This window comes from Grammomys surdaster, unplaced genomic scaffold (assembly GCF_004785775.1).
Source record: "Grammomys surdaster isolate TR1022 unplaced genomic scaffold, NIH_TR_1.0 208, whole genome shotgun sequence".
NCBI classification, from domain to species: domain Eukaryota; kingdom Metazoa; phylum Chordata; class Mammalia; order Rodentia; family Muridae; genus Grammomys; species Grammomys surdaster.
This window is the reverse complement of record NW_021604653.1, coordinates 8011037-8030173: the sequence shown is the minus strand read 5'-3', so window position 1 is coordinate 8030173 and position 19137 is coordinate 8011037. Positions and strand designations below refer to the sequence as shown.

General features: G+C 37.0%; 1 protein-coding gene and 1 pseudogene across 1 annotated transcript in view; one reads left to right on the top strand and one right to left on the bottom strand.

Annotated features, from left to right (window-relative positions):
* The window catches only part of Ptpn4 (protein tyrosine phosphatase non-receptor type 4), a 154064-nt gene that overhangs the window by 91298 nt on the left and 43629 nt on the right, over window positions 1-19137 (bottom strand). The window contains exons 3-5 of the mRNA XM_028771480.1: window positions 17414-17521; window positions 4575-4617; window positions 4399-4477 (exon numbers count right to left, since the gene is read on the bottom strand). Coding sequence (XP_028627313.1) covers window positions 4399-4477; window positions 4575-4617; window positions 17414-17521 — 230 coding nt within the window. The remainder of the gene's footprint in view (window positions 1-4398; window positions 4478-4574; window positions 4618-17413; window positions 17522-19137) is intronic.
* On the top strand, window positions 9991-11270 carry LOC114624542 (annotated as a pseudogene).

The window sequence follows — 19137 nt, the reverse complement described above, 5'->3', positions numbered from 1 at the left end:
TCTTCTATACTCTATACTTACATTAACAAAATTCAACATTTAAATTTCCTTTTGTTATCTACACATTAGCATATTAACTCAGCATATGTATACATTAGCAAAAATGCCAGAAACAGATTTTGTGAGTTGATTACAAGTCTTTAAAATTCATTAATATATGGAACTTTTTATTTTGAGTATCTTGTTTCTATTATAAAACTACTCAAGACTTCCAAGATCTCTACTGCTAAAGAGACGACTTAGGAACAACAGTCTGAACACTGGTACATGCAGCAACAACTAGAAGCATAGACAATTTAAACATCAATGACACAGGAGCAAAAGAGCATACTAGAAAACAGTGAATGAAAACCATCTTTTCTGTGGAAATAGGAAGTCAGGACAAGGACATGCCTATGTGCACATCATTTTCTTCTTAACCTTTCTGTGGAAAAACTATCTACTACCACTGGAGTTAAGAAAGCTCTTTCATCAGAAAATTAATCGAAGTCTGTCTTCTACTATAGCTCTGGTATTAAAGTGTTTAAACAATCACCTTCTTTTAACATGAACATGACACACTGCTGAGGTTGCTTACAAGATGGCACTGTCCTTCTGTCCTTGATAGTGGGTAAGCTAGTCAATATCTGGGCAAAATCACCTGTGCTGAAAATATTGGCATAAAAACGAAATGTCATGATATTAAATGTTGAACAGGGATTTATGGACTTCAATCAGCTTTTAAAAAGTCAAACTCAACATGAATGTTATTTATTTAATTCAGGACAGTGGAATTCTATGAAATTTATTTGATTTCATAATCAAAACTTTAAGATCTAGCTGGTGACATAAGTCACAACTAAAGCTTGTACATAGCATGCACAAGGCCTAAAACCACTAAAAAGAAGAAGAAAAATCTAAAAGGCCTTGAGTACAAAGAAGTTTTATAGTTGTGAATTAAAGGTAATAGGTATAATTGTAAAATTCTATAAAAATAATATTTATACTTACTGGAAATTATTTAACCAGAGAAGGGAATTATTAGATTAAAAACCAGAAGTCAAGTTCTAAAGTAGCCTATGATATGGGGCAAAATTAGATCACTTGTCTAGTGTATATGTTTTAGGAGTTAAAAAAAAAACAAAACAAAAAACAAATCACTTCTAATGATACCGGTACTTGCCAATACTTAAGTACATTTATCACAATGGAAGACTTTTGATCACTGCTTTTCTTTCCACTAATTCAAAATGGTATCTATCTCAAAGTAGGGAGTTAGAGCAAGCATCCTTTTGTGTGTGTGTATGCGTGTGTGTGCATGTGTGTAATATAAACTTCTCCCAAAAAGGTAGCAACTTGATAATAATCAGGATCATCATACTTTATTTCTCCTTTTTTAATTTAAAAAAGATTTTCTCATACAATATAGTCTGATTATGATTTCTCCTTCCTCAATTCCTTCCATATCCTCTCTAATTCCCCACCCACCCAAAGACACACCCTTTCTATCTCTTAATAAAAACAAAAATGGTCTCCTACACCAACAGCTTCAGCACAAGTTAATTCTCAACTGCTTATATATTTTTACTCTCTTCAAGTTCTGACTCAATTATCAGTGAGATATACCCATTGTTTCCAGCATATGCTATTAACACACAGGCACACATTTAGGTTCTAATAGGAAATCCAGTTTTCAGTGTGAACTGAATACTGAACTATGGTTTGAATGTGAAATGCCCCCACAGGCTCAGGTATTTGAACACTTGGTGCTGCTCCTGTGAAAGGTTGTGGAACCTTAAGGAAGTAGAGCCTTGCTAGAAGAAGTGAAGAAGGCTGTGAGGTTTGATAACCCAGCGCTATTTTCTGTCCTCTGTCTGCTTTCTGCTTATGAATGTAATAATGCAAGCTGCTTCTAGCTCCTGCTGCCATGCCTATCCTGTCATGATGGGCTGTAATCAATCCTAAACTCCAAGTCAAAATGAGCCCTCTTCCCTTAAGTTGTTTCTAGTCAAGTATCTAATCAAAGCAACAAGAGAAATAACTAAGACAATATAACTGCCAATATTTTAATTTTTGTATATTAACAAATATCATAAACATTAAAAAATGTTAAAAAGCTAATTTTAAGTTGTTGATGTTTTAATTGTGTTTCTTATATGTGTAGCTGAAAATGAAAAGTAATTTATAGTGTTTTATAATTAAAATTGTTCATAATTCTGACTAATTTCCTTGGAGATCTTGCAAAACCAGGAAAATTTTTAGTATACTGATGATTACTTATAATGATAAAAGATTATTTTAAATATTTAACATTAACAACATACTTGCTAGCCGGGCAGTGGTGGCGCATGCCTTTAATCCCAGCACTTGGGAGGCAGAGGCAGGCAGATTTCTGAGTTCTAGAGTTCGAGGCTAGCCTGGTCTACAGAGTGAGTTCCAGGACAGCCAGGGCTACACAGAGAAACCTTGTCTCAAAAAAAAAAAAAAAAAAACCAACATACTGGCCAAATTTAATATGTAGATTGTACTGTGAGACAAAATAAATCATGGTTGTAAAGGAGGAACAAAGTAACAACAAACCTAAGAGCTATAATAGTAAATTAAATACATTTATTAGTGGTTACAAATATCCCAACTGCCAAACATGGCACCTATACTCCAGGGTCAAAAAAACATCAGCAAACAGAAAAGATTTTCAAGAACTATGTTTTAACATCAGCCCAGTCACAAAACCTTTGACCTACAATCTGTCCTGCCTGCAAGATGTGCTAGGGCAGGGGTAGCACAGAACTTGTGGGAATGGTTCAATTTAAGCCCACACCACAAGAGGGAGCCCATGCCTGACACTGGTTGGCCAGAAACCAGAAGAATAGCCCATGATCCCCAATTATATTCTGCTATACTCATAGCCTAGCCCAGTTGTCATCAGAGGTGCATCATCCAGCAACTGATGGGAGCAGATGCAAAGACCCACAGCCAGACACCAGGCAGAGCCTGGGGAACCTGAAGAAGAGGAGAAGGAAGAATTGTAGGAGCCAGAGGATATCACAAGAACACAGCACACAGAATCAATTATCAGGGCTCATAGGTGCTCACAGAAACTGAACCAATAAACATGGCTCCATTCTCTAAATCTAAAACAAAACAAACAAAAACAAAACAGAAAAAAACAAAAAACAAAAAAACAAACAAAAAACATGGCCCCTGTAGAGAAACAGAGGAGTTGATCTGGGGGAGAGAGTAAGTGAGCAGAGAAACTGAGAGTAGTGGAGAGAAGGGAAACTGCAGTCAGGATGAAACACATGAGAGAAGACTAAAAGGGTTTTGTTTTTTGGATTTTTTGTTTTGTTTTGTTTTTAAAAAGCTTCGTTTAGTATTGAGAACTCTACATATATCAAGAAATAGTAGTGTATACTAATTCAATGGCTTTATTCCGCTGCTGTTACATTTTATTGCATCACTAAAGTAATTCTGATAAGCCATCCAGGTAGTGTCAGGCATGGGCTTCCTCTTGTGGTGTGGGCTTAAACTGAACCACTCATGTGTTGGGCACTCCCACAAGTTCTGTGCTACCCCTGCCCCAGCACATCCTGCAGGAAGGACAGATTGTAGGTCAAAGGTTTTGTGGCTGGGTTGAATTATCACCTATGTTCTTATATCTGGAAAGTGTACAAAGGGGATAGTATTCTAATTCTTTTCATTTAAATTACTAATTCTGCATTCCATCAAATATAGTAACCTGCACTTAAGTAAGCAGCTTACTGTAATGACTGTAATTGTTTTCCTTACTTCTACCCTAAACATTTCACCTAATTCTCAAAGGCACTGCTGAAAAGCTCATAAGGATCATTCTTGAGTACTTTCTCAAGTAAAAGTGACAAGCTAAGACTTAGAACATGCAGTAAAGTGGGCACACAGATGCCCAAATGTGCTTTATCACTGCCACATCTTTTATACAGTTCAATGTATTTCCTCTGGACTTAAAAATATATCCTGCACATGATCGCTATATGCATATTTTAGACATTTTATGCTCTACTTAGTGAAAAGAAAGAAAAAAAAACAAGAATATGCTTTTGCATGAAAAAAAAGTGTGTGTGTGTGTGTGTGTGTGTGTGTGTGTGTACCAAAAACTCTCTCACTATACAACATGCTTTGGATAAAATTCAGTGCCATCTCATTTCTTCCTTTAATTTCAGCAGTGCTGCTTGGGCTAGGTGAGGTGGCTCTGGGTGTCCAACTCTTAACAGCTTTCCCACTCATGGAAGAAACAGTTACCTTGAACACTTATAAACTTTCTATATGCTGGTTTGGAAGCTCAAATTTTTAGTATGGTCATTTATTTTTGCCTACTTAATTTTATTTTTTCATATTAGATCTCTGACAATGTTTTCAAAAGAAATAGTTCCATAAACCAACCTTGTATACTCTTCTTGTAACTTGTTGGGGTCACTTACAAAGAATTTGACTCTAAAGTTCAAATTGTAAGGTGATCCTCCTAAAATTAACAGAAACAGCTCTAATTAATCAGATTATATTAGTCCATCATCTTTATAAGGCATATTTGCAAAAGATCAAGTAAATAGTATGCTTACTCTTTAGCTGCTTCCTTATTGGTTTGTTTGGATCCAGCCACCTCTGAAAAATAAAGAAGAGAGGTTTCTTTTTTCCCTGAAGAAGTAGCATATCAGTTATTGCAAATCTGTTCCACTTGAAAACTGCATTTTTGAAAAGGGTTTAATGTAGAAACATTACATTAGAAGTAATGCTGACTCTTGACTGCTAGCAATGTAGAAGGGCGGTACTATTCCTAGGCAGGTATATCTGGGCTGCATTAGAAAGGGAGTCAAGAATGAATCTGGGAACAAGCCAGTAAGCAAATTTTCTTCAGGGTTTCTGTCACGCTCCTGCCTTGATGTCCCCTGCTAGACTGTAACCTATAAGACGAAATAAACTCCTTTGTCCTCAAGTTACTTTTGCTCAGCGTTGCATTACAGCAAACTACTACAGTCATAAACTACTTTAATGATTGTCTAGATGTGAGGTTAATCTACCCAAAGCCTGATGTCCTTGTTCAGTCCCCTTCAAAGTAAAATATTCTGATACAAGAAACACAAATACTTAAATAAATGTGGGGACACAGCTTAGAAATAATATAATAATAAGCATTAAGAAACTTAACAACATTCAACTGACCTCAGTGAGACAAACCTTGATTAAAACCATGAAGGTGGAACACTGATAACATGAAGTGCCAGGCTGTTAAATGATAGTTTAAAAAAAATCATTAAATAAAAATAAAAGAAAAAAACAAAAACCTTGGAAGGGGCTGGCAAGATGGCTCAGTGGGAATGACATTGGCAGCCAAGTCTTATGACCTGAAATTAATCCCTTAAAATCACATGGTGGGAGGGAGACTTGATACTCCAAAGTTGTTCTCTGACCTCCATGCATGTGCTGTGGCACAGGTGCGCACCATCATACATACACCTACAATAAGTAAATGTAAAAAGTCCAAAATGAAACAAACAATTCAAAAAAACAAATCAACCCACAAAAACAAACTTTTACACCAACAAGAAAAAGATCAATATTAATAGAGAAACAGACAATGGGCAGTAAGTTCACAACTAGGGAATAAATAGCATTTAAATATATAAAGATATTCAATCTTGATCATGATTTTTAAAAATTAAAAATCAATGTATGTTGGGCTCTGTTTCGAGACAGAGATAACTTTGGCTTTGAATTTATAAACCTCCTGCCAGAGTGTCTAAAGTGCTAGGAATACAAGCATGTGGCACACCTCTGTACCCAGCTTTTTAAAGTTAGTGGCATCCTAATGAGAGATCAGTGGTATGTCACTGTGTCTTAGGTTTGTTTCTAATTGTTGTGATAAAATACATAGACCAAAGCAATGTAAAGGAGAAGGGGTTTGTTTTAGCTCACAGCGCCGGGTCCACAATACACAATAGAAGTACACAATAGAAGAAAAGTCACAGCTGCAGGAGCTTGAAGCAGCCAGCTATTTACATCAAATCCAGGGTCAAGAGCAAACAGCAATAAAATATGCATTCATGTTTGTGCTTTGCTCATTTTCTCCTTTTAATACAGTCCAGAACCCTTGCCACATACTTTTAGGCACTTCCTTCCCATATCAATTAACATACTCTAGAAAATCTCACAAAGACACGCCCACAAGCCAACTTAAGACAGTTCCTCATTGGAACGCCTTTCCCAGATGATTCTAGGTTGTATCAAGTTGACAATTAACACTAACCAACACACACTGCATTTTATTGCTGATTAATATTCCAGTCCATAGATGTGTCCCTTTTGGATGGTTAGGTTATTCTGCTCTTTATGAATAATAATGCTATAAACATCTAAGAACAAATTTTTGTGTATACAAATGCTTTCAAGCCTTGAGTACATTTTGAAAACAAGTATTATAAACTCTCCTGTTTTACTTTGTGTGCATACTTGTGTATGCAAGTGTTCACACATGCTCCCATGTATGTAGGTGTGTGTACCTCTGTGTCTGCATGAGCATGTGTGCTGGAACAGGAGTATGTATGTATGTATGTGAAGACTAGAGGACACTCTTGGATATTGTTCCTTAGCAGCCATGCACCTTTTCTGAGACTGAGTCTCTCACAAGGATTTTTTGATTTAATGATCTTTTTACAGTGAACGCTATCATTTAACAGCCTGGTACTACATGTTGTCAGTGTTCCACCTTCATGGTTTTAATCAAGACCCTAAGTCCTGTCTCACTGAGGTCATTCGAGTGTTAAGTTTCTCAATGCTTATTATTATATTATTCCTAAGCTGTGTCCCCACATTTATTTAAGTATTTGTGTTTCTTGTATCAGAATATTTTACTTTGAAGGAGAACTGAACAAGGACCAAATTCTGCCCCAGTTTGGTCAATATATGTTCATAATCTAGAAAAAGTTCACCAGAAAAAGATTATGTGATTGTCAGATTAGACTTGACACAGCATCTACTGAATCTTAGCTAGTGGTACTAGTATTTTTTTTTTCTTTAAAATTATACATAGATCTTTAATGTCACCATGTCTTTTTTTTTCCTTTTTTTTTAATTTCTTTTTTTTTTTTGAACATGAAATGCTTTTTTATAGCATGTTTTACAAGGGGAGGGGGTAAGAGGGTCCATGTGGTGGAAAAGTACAAAATCTTCTTGGCCTGTGCCTTGAAACATGTCATGGTCTATATGGTACACTGCCTTTAATTATGATCTACCTGCAGTTCTTCAGAAGATATAGTATTTTTTTTTAACTGTGGCAACTATAATTTCCAAAATTGCTCTCTCTCTTTTTTTTCTTTTTGTATGAATGGTATCTCTAATCATGTCACACTAGAGTCTGTGTGTGGGTACATGGGTGCACGTGGAGGGCAGAAATCAATGTTCGGTGTTCTTATCAATCATTCAACACCTTACTTTTTAAAAATTATTCCATTTTATTGGATGCACATAAGTATGTCATTGTGTTGACACTGAGGTCAGAGGACACTTGTAGGAGTAATCTCTCTCTTTCTACCATGTGGGTCCTAGGGATCAAACTCAGGTCATCAGGTATGGAAGTAAGTGCCTTTATCCACTAAGCCACCTTGCTGACTCTCCACTTTATTTTTTGAAACAAGGCCAGTAAGTCACAAGGCTCCTCCTGTCTCTGCTTCCTCGATATTGAGATTATAAACATGCACTGCTGTGTTCAGCTTTTTCACAGAGTTCCTGTAATATCAAACTCCAGTCGGCATTATGTATGGCAAGCACTAGATAACGTTCTATTTTAATGTCTATTGTGTACTTATTAACGCAACAAGCCCTGTTATATGCAATTCCTACGTAAAAATTCAATTTGTCTCTTTAACCTCAAGATTGGTACTATTTGATATCTTTACAGGTTGCTCTCTTCAATATAAAATATGATTTATTCACTTAGGTAAATCTAGTTCATGGTGTTGACTTTCCTCAAATGTTGGTGTCTGTTAGTCAAATACTTATTTTTATTTGAATTTCTCTGTAAGATCTGTGTGTGTGTGTGTGTGTGTGTGTGTGTAAACACTTCCCATCTTTGGTGTAAAGACAGAATACATACTCTGACTCTCAATAGCTGGTGAGGACTTTCTATGCTGTTGCTTGGCTTTAAGAACTAGTGTCCACGTTTATCTAGTTCCTGGCTCACTGAGACGTGAGCAACTCTGCCCTGCTCCACTGCACCCCCAACCCTCCATGGTGCTGAACTAGTCCCTCATGGACTGTAAGCTGAAATAACTGTTCACTTCAGTGTTTCTGTCAGGTATTTTGTCACAGCAATACAAAAATAATGAATCCCAAGGGAAAACTTCTAGTGTCGCCCTAATGTACTGTCTAGTTTGAAGGATTTACCGTAAGCATTTAAGGTAAATCTAGTGGTAATGAACTCCCTCAGCTGTCATTTACTTCAAATGAGAATACCTTAACCTCCACCTTGGCACCTTATTTTGTTTTGTGAGACTAAATCTCACTATGTAGCCAGCTTGGCTTTATCTCCCAATCCTCCAGTTTCAGCCTCCAAAGTTCTGAGACAATGGGTGTCATACTTGGCATTACCTCACATTTGAAGTAATTCTGCTGGATAGAGAATCTGTCTGTCACTGTGGTTTTCTTCTAGTATTTTAACTATATTACTCCACTGCTTCTGGCTTGCAAGTTTTCTAACAAGATTACTCCTACCTATTACACTGATGATCTCTGCACCTACTGAGTCATTTATCTCTCACTTCTTTCAGGATTCTCTTTGTTTGCCAACAGTTGTTTTTCCAGACAGGGTCACTCTGTTAACAGGCTTTCCTGGAACTTGCTTTGTAGACTACGCTGGCCTCAAACTGACAGAGATCTCGCTTGTCTCTGCCTCCCAAGTGCTAGGATTCAATGTGTATGCCACCGATGCCACCACCCTGTTTGCTAACATTTTTTAACCACCCAGATGTTTCTTCAAATTTGGGGGGCTTTGGGCTATTAACTTCTTCAAATAATATCTTTATCCCTTCTCTTCTCTCCAACTTCTGGAGATATTCCTCTGGCTTGATTTTTCTAATAATCCTTAAGATTTCCTGAATGTTGTTAATGACATGCACATACCAGCACAGATACACTATGTGCTGTTAAAAATAACCAAAAGTGAAAAAAGAAGCAAATCTATTCTTGAAAAAAAGAAAATCTACAGTAGGTGAGACTTTTAATTTTCTAGGTTTTTTTTTTTTTTTTTTTTTTTGCCAACAGCAAATCCTGTTTATGAGGCAGGTAATGTGCTTGAGATGTCAGAAGACAGAAAGGCAGAACCATAGATAACTGAAGGTGAGTATTAAAAGGGAGAAATCAGTGAGATGCTAAGTTCCAAACAAGCGTAGACTTACAAGCCACATGGACTTTTGCCAAGAGATTATATATAAGTGTATAGAAAGATCCAAGAGTGCCCCAACAACAAAAAACCCAAACAAACAAAACACCAAACCAAACCAAAACAACAACAAAAACCAGCCAGAAACTTTTAAAAAAGGAGTAGAGACCCAGCAAAATGGCTTAGTGAATAAAGGCACCACGAAATCTGACCACCCAAGGTAGATCCCTGGGACCCAAATAGTGGAAGGAGAGAACTAACTACTACCAAGATGTTCTCTGACCGCCACACACTATATGCACAATCCTTCTTCCTTGGCATCGTGTGCTGAAACTTAAGAACAAATGACTGTTTACAAGTAATTATCTTTTGTACTGTTTCACTACCAATAGTTGATAATAATCACCAATCATGAGTCTATGTTGAGGTTCTGGGGATTGAACCTGAAGCTTTATATATGCTAGATAAGTGCACTGCCATTGAAATATATTTCCAGACTCCTCCCGGCGTGCTGTAGAGGAACGGCTGTTAGTGTTTAGCTGTGGACAGCCAGAGGTTAGGGTGTCTTCTCCGTTCAGCGAACCTCTGCTTCAGGAGGAGCCATGGCGCTCAGGGTCACGAGGAACACAAAAATTAACACAGAAAATAAGGCCAAGGTCAGTATGGCAGGCGCCAAACGTGTGCCTGTGGCAGTTGCTGCTGCCTCCAAACCCGGGCTGAGATCGAGAACCGCTCTTGGAGATATTGGTAATAAAGTCAACGAACAGGAAGAGTGCCTCTGAAAAAGGAAGCAAAAACGTTAGGTGCTGGAAAAGGTACTGTTAAAGTCCTACCAAAACCTGTGGAGAAGGTGCCTGTGTGTGAGCCAGAGGTGCAACTTGCTGAGCCTGAGCCTGAGCCTGAACATGTTACAGAAGAGAAGCTTTCTCCTGAACCTATTTTGGTTGATAATCCCTCTCCGAGCCCAATGGAAACCTCTGGATGTGTGCCCGCAGAAGAATATCTGTATCAGGCTTTCTCTGGTGTAATTCTTGCAATGAGCGATGTTGATGCAGATGACGGAGCCGATCCAAACCTCTGCAGTGAATACGTGAAGGATATTTATGCTTATCTCAGACAACTGGAGGAAGAGCAGTCAGTTAGACCAAAATACCTACTGGGTCGTGAAGTCACTAGAAACATGAGGGCCATCCTAATTGACTGGATAATACAGGTCCAAATGAAATTTAAGCTGCTGCAGGAGACCATGTACATGACTGTGTCCATTATTGATCTGTTCATGCAGAACAGCTGTGTGCCCAAGAAGATGCTACAGCTGGTTGGTGTAACTGCCATGTTTATTGCAAGCAAATATGAGGAGACGTACCCTCCAGAAATTGGTGACTTCGCTTTTGTGACTAACAACACTTACACTAAGCATCAGATCAGACCGATGGAGATGAAGATTCTGAGAGTTCTAAACTTCAATCTGGGTCGCCCTCTGCCTCTGCACTTCCTCCGTAGAGCATCTAAAATTGGAGAGGTTGATGTCAAGCAGCATACTTTGGCCAAATACCTCATGGAGCTCTCTATGCTAGACTATGACATGGTGCATTTTGCTCCTTCTCAAATTGCAGCTGGGGCTTTTTGCTTAGCACTGAAAATTCTTGACAACGGTGAATGGACACCAACTCTGCAGCACTACCTATCCTATACTGAAGAATCCCTGCTTCCTGTTATGCAGCACCTGGCTAAGAATATAGTCATGGTGAACCGTGGCCTTACAAAGCACATGACTATCAAGAACAAGTATGCAACATCTAAACATGCTAAGGTTAGCATGCTGACACAGCTGAACTGTATACTAGTTCAGAATTTGTCTAAGGCCGTGACAAAGACATAACTCCAATGGACTACTACATCTGCAAATGCAGTTGGCACCATGTGCCGCCTGTACATAGGATACCATGTTTACTTGCTCTTCAATAAAGGTTGTGAATTTTTACTTTGCATAGTTTAACTCATTTGAATGTGATTGCTTCTGACTTTAAGATAACAGAAGTTGTCAAAGAATTTAGGAGTATATTAAGAACTGCTTCTAGAGCCAGGCAGTGGTGGCACACGCTTTTAATCCCAGCACTTGGGAGGCAGAGACAGGTGGATTTCTGAGTTCCAGGCCAGCCTGGTCTACAGAGTGAGTTCCAGGACAGCCAGAACTACACGGAGAAAACCTGTCTCAAAAAGAAAATAAACCCTGCTTCTAGTTTAACAGCTGTCAACTAATGTATATATTTGTATCCTATATGTTCGTGTCCTTCACTATGTGTCCTTATCATATATATCATGTAAAGTCTTCTGCCTAGCTCTGGTTTAAACTCTTAAGTCTACCGGCTAGTCCTTTGTTCCATTTTCTTAGAGGTGGTTGCCACCTTTAACTACTGTCTCTTGATTTGTCAACTTCCAGATCTGAAACCAAGAATTTTTGTTATGTAAAATAGGCTGTTCAAAATTAAAGGTGTCTTTTAAAAGAATTTGCCCCCAAATCTCAATACCAATCAGGGTGTATTCTTGTATATCCTGTATAGATACAATCATGCATAGATTGTTAAGGAGATATTTTTATAGGTTCATTTTATCAACAGTATTCCTTTCAGCATTCCTTTCAATACCTATATTGTTGTATTTCCTACCTAGTGTGAACAAACTGTATGTAATATATTCAGTCATTCCCTTAGTGATATTCATGTGTGTTCTCTTGTTGCCCTCCACACAGCGCTTCTGAAATGCTGTTTGATGCCTTGCTTGGCTTCATGTATAGTAGCTCTCCCAGGGGGTGTGCTTTCAATTTTGACAGCCAGATGAGTGTGCCAAGGTGCACTTCTCTTGCCTGTCTTGTAACTCCAACTGGAAAAGAAATCCTGTCTCATTTGCTGTTTCAATTTATACATCTGATATCAAGTTGAATAAAATTGTATTGATAGCAAGCTTAAAAAAAAAAAGAAATATATTTCCAAGCCTTCCTATACTTTTAATTTTGAGATGGGGCTTCATCAAAGCTGATCTTGAACTCTTTCATACTACTCATAGTCCTTGGAGTTCTGATTAAACTCAGTGTCTCAAGTAGCTGAGTGTGTCACCTTGAAATTCTTATCTCTGCCAGCAGAACAACTAGGAATATTTACTTCATTGATTCCAGTGGATGCATATAACCTTTCATTTCCCTAAGGCAAATCAGTCAGTGTTTAGCAAATATTGCTTTTCATACTGAAAGGGTACTTTTGGCTTGGTTTTTCACTATGAATGGATACTAAATTTTATTTTACATAAATAATGCTTAAATTACGCTTATTAAGCTTTATAAAACAAAAACAAAATACCTAAATGCTCGTGGTGGCAAAAGGTTCAGATGGGGAAAAAGACAAACCTCCCTTGTCACTGCTATTAAGCCATGTCCTAGTGATCCCTTGCTGTACCACAATGAACAGGAAATAATGATGAACAAACAGCAGAATACAGACTGGACAAGAAAAGGTAAAAGTGCCTACATGATATAAAAAGGTTTGCCAAAAATACAAGATTATCACATAATTAATTGGAAGCCCTGGGGTTTATACAAAGGAATAAGGTAAAAAAAAATCACCTAGAATTTACAAAATGCTGCTGGAATGAGGAGAGTTAAGTCTCTTCCCTGAATCCTCACTCAACTACTGATAGCCACATCAACACATCCTATGACTTTGTCTCCTACTTTAGCTCCAGCACTCACTCACTTTCCTTCATTCCCAATTACTATTTCTCTTTCTTCCCTTGAGACAGGGTTTCTGTGTAGCCCTAGCTACCCTGGAACGCACTTTGTAGACTAGGGTGGTCTCAATCTCTGAGGTCCTCCTGCCTTTGCTTCCCAAGTGTTGAGAGTAAATGTGTGTGTGCACCACAACTCTTAGCTATTACTTCTCAAAGTGATTTCATTATTCCAACAACCTTCCAACTGTCTTTAATTTGCTACCTTATGTCAATGGCTACACTATAAGCAGACAGATATAGGATTAAAAGGAACTTCATAGTCTCATGTACTGCTTAAAGCCCATCTTTTACCCATCGCTGCATTACGGTCAAATGGAATTTCAAGAGATTCCTCAAATGTAGCATTCTTGTATGATCACCTTGAAAACCTTGAATTTCTGTACATACTGCTGCATCTTTCTGAAATATCCTGATTCTTGAGTACTTCTGTCATTCTCTCCCCAAAAAAGGTTAAGACAGTGCCCACTATCACTACTAAGGTCACTCAGCAGGCTACCAAAGAAACATGTGCAATCAGAAATAAGAGTCTGAAGTATGACAAAAGAAACATATCTTTCAAAAGAAAACAGAACACTAACATTTGAAATACAAGCAAGTATTTTAGCCACTTATGCCAAATCACAAATTGGTAAAAATAATGACCATCTTCTTCTTTGTGACCTGTCCTATATCTCCTCCTACATAATTTTCATGTAATCCAAAGTTTGAAAATCACAAAGTTAGAGAGGAACCAACAAAGTATGTCCACAATGCAAACTGTCAGGAGAACCTGAAGGAAAATCAAGCTAACAGTTATCTATAATCTAATCTCTGTCCTACTGACAGACATTGTCATTCAATGTAGAAAAGAAACAAAAATAGGGAAATGCACAAGAATAATAAACTTAAAGCCTTAATAGCATGATGATAAATGAATCTTAACTACTTTTAAAATTATAGATAATGAATATTATATAATTCATTGCTTTCTCAATAAAATATACTTAGTACAGATTATTATTGTACATTATATTAAATCAGTGGTAGAGCACACCTATAACCCAGCAGTAGAAACTGAGACAAGATTGAGGGTTCTAAGTAAGCATGGTCTACATGATGATACCCTGTTCAAAAGACAAAGAGAAAAAACACAAGACAAAAGAACAAAACAAATCAGCCAACCAAACCAAATATATTATGAGAAATGCTAAAACTGTGGTAAATGTTTAAGGTTACAAACTTCAAAACCCAAAGCTTATCTGTATGTAAGCAAGAAAGATGATAAAGAGAGTAAGATAAGGTTTTGTATTTTCTGTAAAACAAAAATAAAAGATGTCTTTTTCATTTTTTAATAAATTCAATTAAATTTCAATACCTATTTGCCAAAGGTAAGAATAACTTCTATCTTCAAAAACTAGTGTATATGTGTAATTTATATATATAATATACACATATACATAGTACATACAACACACATATTTTAGATTTAAAACTAAAAACAGATGGGAATTTTTAGTTTTTCTGTATTCCTTTGATCAGTGATGACAATCTCATTTCATGTTCCTGCCTCCCCTTAAAACGTACATGTTTATCATCATTTTTCTCTTTAACTGTGTATGGGGTGAATGCACACCACAGCATGCATTTGGAGGTCAGAGGGCAGTGCTGTGAGTCAGTTTTCTCTTCAACCTTTCACAGAGGTTCCAAGAATGAAACTCAGTTCAGCAGGCTTACATGCCAAGTACATTTAGCTGCTGAGCCATCCACTAGGCCTATTATCTCTTGAGCAAACTGTAGCTGAAAAGAAAGCATAAGCTTTGTTAGAATGGACTTATCTAGGTTTCTTGGTTATTTAACTAATCAATTTTTCATTAAATTTTTATACTTTTGAAGCATTTATTTTTCATTTAAAAACACAATGATACTTTTATATATAGTAAGAATTATATGCAAAACAGTTATTAATAAATATACAATAGATGCTTCATAAATATTCCTTTTCCTTTTTCTTTAAAGAATGGAATCCATTTCTTTTAATATATTAATTATCCTCAAAAGCCTTAAGATAATTTCACTGTGACAATCAGGAGGGCTGGGGAGATGGCTCAATGGGTAAGAATTCTTACTGTACAAGCATGAAGACCTGAATTTGAACCCTTATAACCCACATAAAAACTAGGCATGGCTGTTTCTGCCTATAACCCCAGTCATTAGGGATGGAGACAGGTAAACGTGAAAGCTTGCTGGTAAGCCACCCTCACCAAAACAGTAAGCTTCCAGTTCAGTGAGAAATCCTCTCTTAAAACAAGGTAGAGAATACCTAGAGGAAGACATCCCACTTCCTGTTCTGTCCTTCACACCCACACATTCATATACATGCAACATGTGCACGTGCGAGCCACACACACACCAATTAATAGTGGGACACTATAAGGACTGAACTCCTAAAACACTTCCTTAAATTTAGATAGGTCTTTTGGAATATTTAAATATAAAGTTCTGTGATAGGAATAACGGTTCTGTGTTTAAAAAAAAAAATGAGCAAGGGAATTAAAAGGACCAAGTTTTTAGTTTTATTAATGTCAGAAGTAACTCAGGACTTACCTCCTTGGATTCAAATAATGACTCCTAAAAATATGAGTGTTACACTGAAAATTTTCCAGTGCCTCTCTTTTAAGAGGATTTAAAATTCTATAACCATTCTATTAAAACAGGCTTATAAATGGAATTTGGAAGTTACTTAATTTATACATATGTATGTTTGCCCACATAAGTCTATGTATACCATGTGTGTCAGAGCTCACAGAGGTCAGAAGAGGCCATTAGACCCATAGAACTAGAGTTACAGGGGCTGCAAGCTGTCATATAGGTGCTGGAAAATAAACACAAGTCCTCTGCAAGAAGAGGAAGCTAGCTGAGCCATCCCTCCAAGCCAATAAACAGACTATTAAAACACTGGTTACCAGAACCTTGTCTTCAATCTACAATTTTCTAAACAGTATAAAATGTTTCTTTCAAAATACACTCCTCTTGACCAGGTGTGGTAGCACACACCTATAATTTCAACACTGATAGGTTACGAACTGAGTTTGAGGCCAGTATGGGCTACATAAGCAATACTTTGTGTTTGAAATAGAGAAATTAAAAAACAAAAATCAGAATTTTATTATATTAATCAAAATGATAGCATATTTTTGTCAATTCTATCACACTCTAACCACATAAAATTGCAAAGAATGCAGCTAAGATGTTAGCATATCCTTCATCTAGGTTCATAAGTGTATTTCTTTTTTTTTTAAACATTTTTATTTTTTATTTTGTTTGTTTGTTTTTCAAGACAGGGTTTCTCTGTATAGTCCTGGTTGTCCTGGAACTCACTCTGTAGACCAGGCTGGCCTTGAACTCAGAAATCCGCATGCCTCTGCCTCCCAAGTGCTGGGATTAAAGGTGTGTGCCACCACTGCCCCGGCATAAGTGTATTTCTTTAGTGCAGTTTATAATGCTTAATTGTCAAAGTAAGCATATCTATGATATACCGTATCTTTTTTTCTATTTCTCTGACCTCATGGTTCTAAGAACCACAAATGGGAATACTAAAGAGTTGGTGGAAACCGAGGAGCTTAAAACTGAGGATTTGTGCAGCTCTGAAGTGGAGTATCTCATGTGAGAAGGGTCTTTATAAAAAAAATTCTTATAAGTTATTCAAATAATATAATTAAAATTATAAATATATTCAAAGAACACAAAATGTCATTTTAGTATACTTATATAGACCTAAAGCCATGGTTTTCAACCTTCCCAATGTTGAGACCCTTTAATACAGGTTGTGACCCCAAACCATAAAATTATTTTCATTGCTACTTCATAACTATAATTTTGCTACTGTTACAATTATAATGTAAATATTTTGGGAGCTAGATTTGCCAAAGGGGCCACTACCCACAGGTGAGAACCACTAATATAAAGGTAACTTATCCTTCATGCATGGTATTCTCTCTCTAGAGCAATAGGCCTTAGTCTTACTTTTTAGGTGTCTGAGATACAATGAAACTAGTACTATACCTATAGGTTGACTCATAGCTATAAATAACTAACAGGAATGGACTCATATACCTTAAAACACCAAGAAAAGTACAACAGGCAAAGGACTTGAGTCTAATTATTCAATTAAAAATATTAAAACTCATTGAATCAAAAAGGGCTTTATATAATGGACACAGAGAAAAAATTACAAAGAAATGAAAGACAACTGCTTAAACTTACTGGGTTATCTGTGGAATCATCAGCCAACTGTAAACCAAAATAGTCTTGCTCAGTCAAATCAAGATGCTTGAAGACTATATCCAACAGAACTTGCCCCTGATCGTGTTTCTGGAAGAAAAATAATATAAAAGCATCTTTAATGGCTGTGTCTTATGCTTTGTTTTTTCGTTTGTTTGTTTTGTTTTTTCCTTTTTGTTTTGTTTTCTCCTTTTTGAGACAGGCTCTCACTAAGTAGTCCTAGCTGGTCTTAAACTCACAGAGATTCACCTACCTCTGCCTCCTGCCAGGATTAAAGGTGTGCACCACCATACCTGATGCTCTATGCTTTTTTGGGGGGATGGGGAGGGGATCCGAGACAGGGTTTCTCTGTATAGCCCTGGCTGTCTAAGAACTCACTCTGTAGACCAGGAAGGCCTCAAACTCAGAAATCCGCCTGCCTCTGCCTCCCAAGTGCTGGGATTAAAGGCGTGCACCACCACTGCCCAGCTGCTTTAAGCTTTTTCACCTTGCATACATTTTTGTCTTTTTTTAAAACTACAATGGCCACTGTTTTTATACCAATGACTTGGTATGGTTCACAGAGAAATTAATAAATATGAAAGAAACTTTTGATTGAAAATGCATTCTATAGACTATTATCATGATATTTTTGTTATTTTATATTGTTGCCACAATAACTTATGTCTCTGTGTGTGTATGTATATATGTTAACTCTATCTCTCTATGCTTTTGTTCTCTGTTGAAACACAATTAGAAAGTTGACTACAGTTTAAATACAGTTTTGTGTAAAAGCCATTAAAGGCAGAAGATAGGGAAAACTTTGCAGATATTTGAGAAAGGCCTTTGATTTGTCAGAATATAACTCTGTAATTATAGAATTTTAGAAAATGTCTCACTTTAACTTTACCAATTCAATAATGTAGACATTATTCTTCCCATGTTCCACTAAATATGGCTACTAAATATGGCACAAAAGACATGACTGAATAATTTACTAAATAATGAGTAAAGCTAACAGATAAAACAAAAATAATTAACCAGTTCATTAATAATAATAGAAATTAAACTGAGGTATGGCAGTGACATGCCATGAAATGAAATTCAGTGAGTAAGATAAAAATATTTATTTAGGGGAAAGGGCCACCAACAAAAGAGTACACATGGAAGGATCCACGGCTCCAGCCACATATGTGGCAGAGGATGGCCTTGTTGGATATAAGTGGGAGGAGCGGCCCTTGGGCCTGAGGGAGTTTGATGCCCCAATGTAGGGGAATGCCAGGGCAGGAAGGCGGGAGTGGGTGGATGAGTGGTGGAGAGGCAGGGGGTGGAGGGATGGGATAGGGGGTTCCGGAAGGGAGACCTGGAAAGGGGATAATATTTGAAATGTAAATAAAATATCCAATAAAAAATTTTTAAAATATTTATTTAATTACAAAACTGTAAAATTACACAAACTGTTGAGAAACAGTGAAAAAATTGTGTGTACATACAGAAATACTCATCTGTGTATGCGTGCGGATGTCAGGTTGATAGCAGATATCTCCTCTACTGTGCTCCATATTTTTTTACATTATTTTCACATTTGTCTACTTGTGTCTACACAAGTGCACATGTCACACCATAGCACATATGTGGGAGTTCAATTTTCAGGAATCAGTTCTCCTTCCACCATGTGAGTTCCAGTGATTGAACTCAGAAGTCAAGATTGTTGGCAAATACCTCTA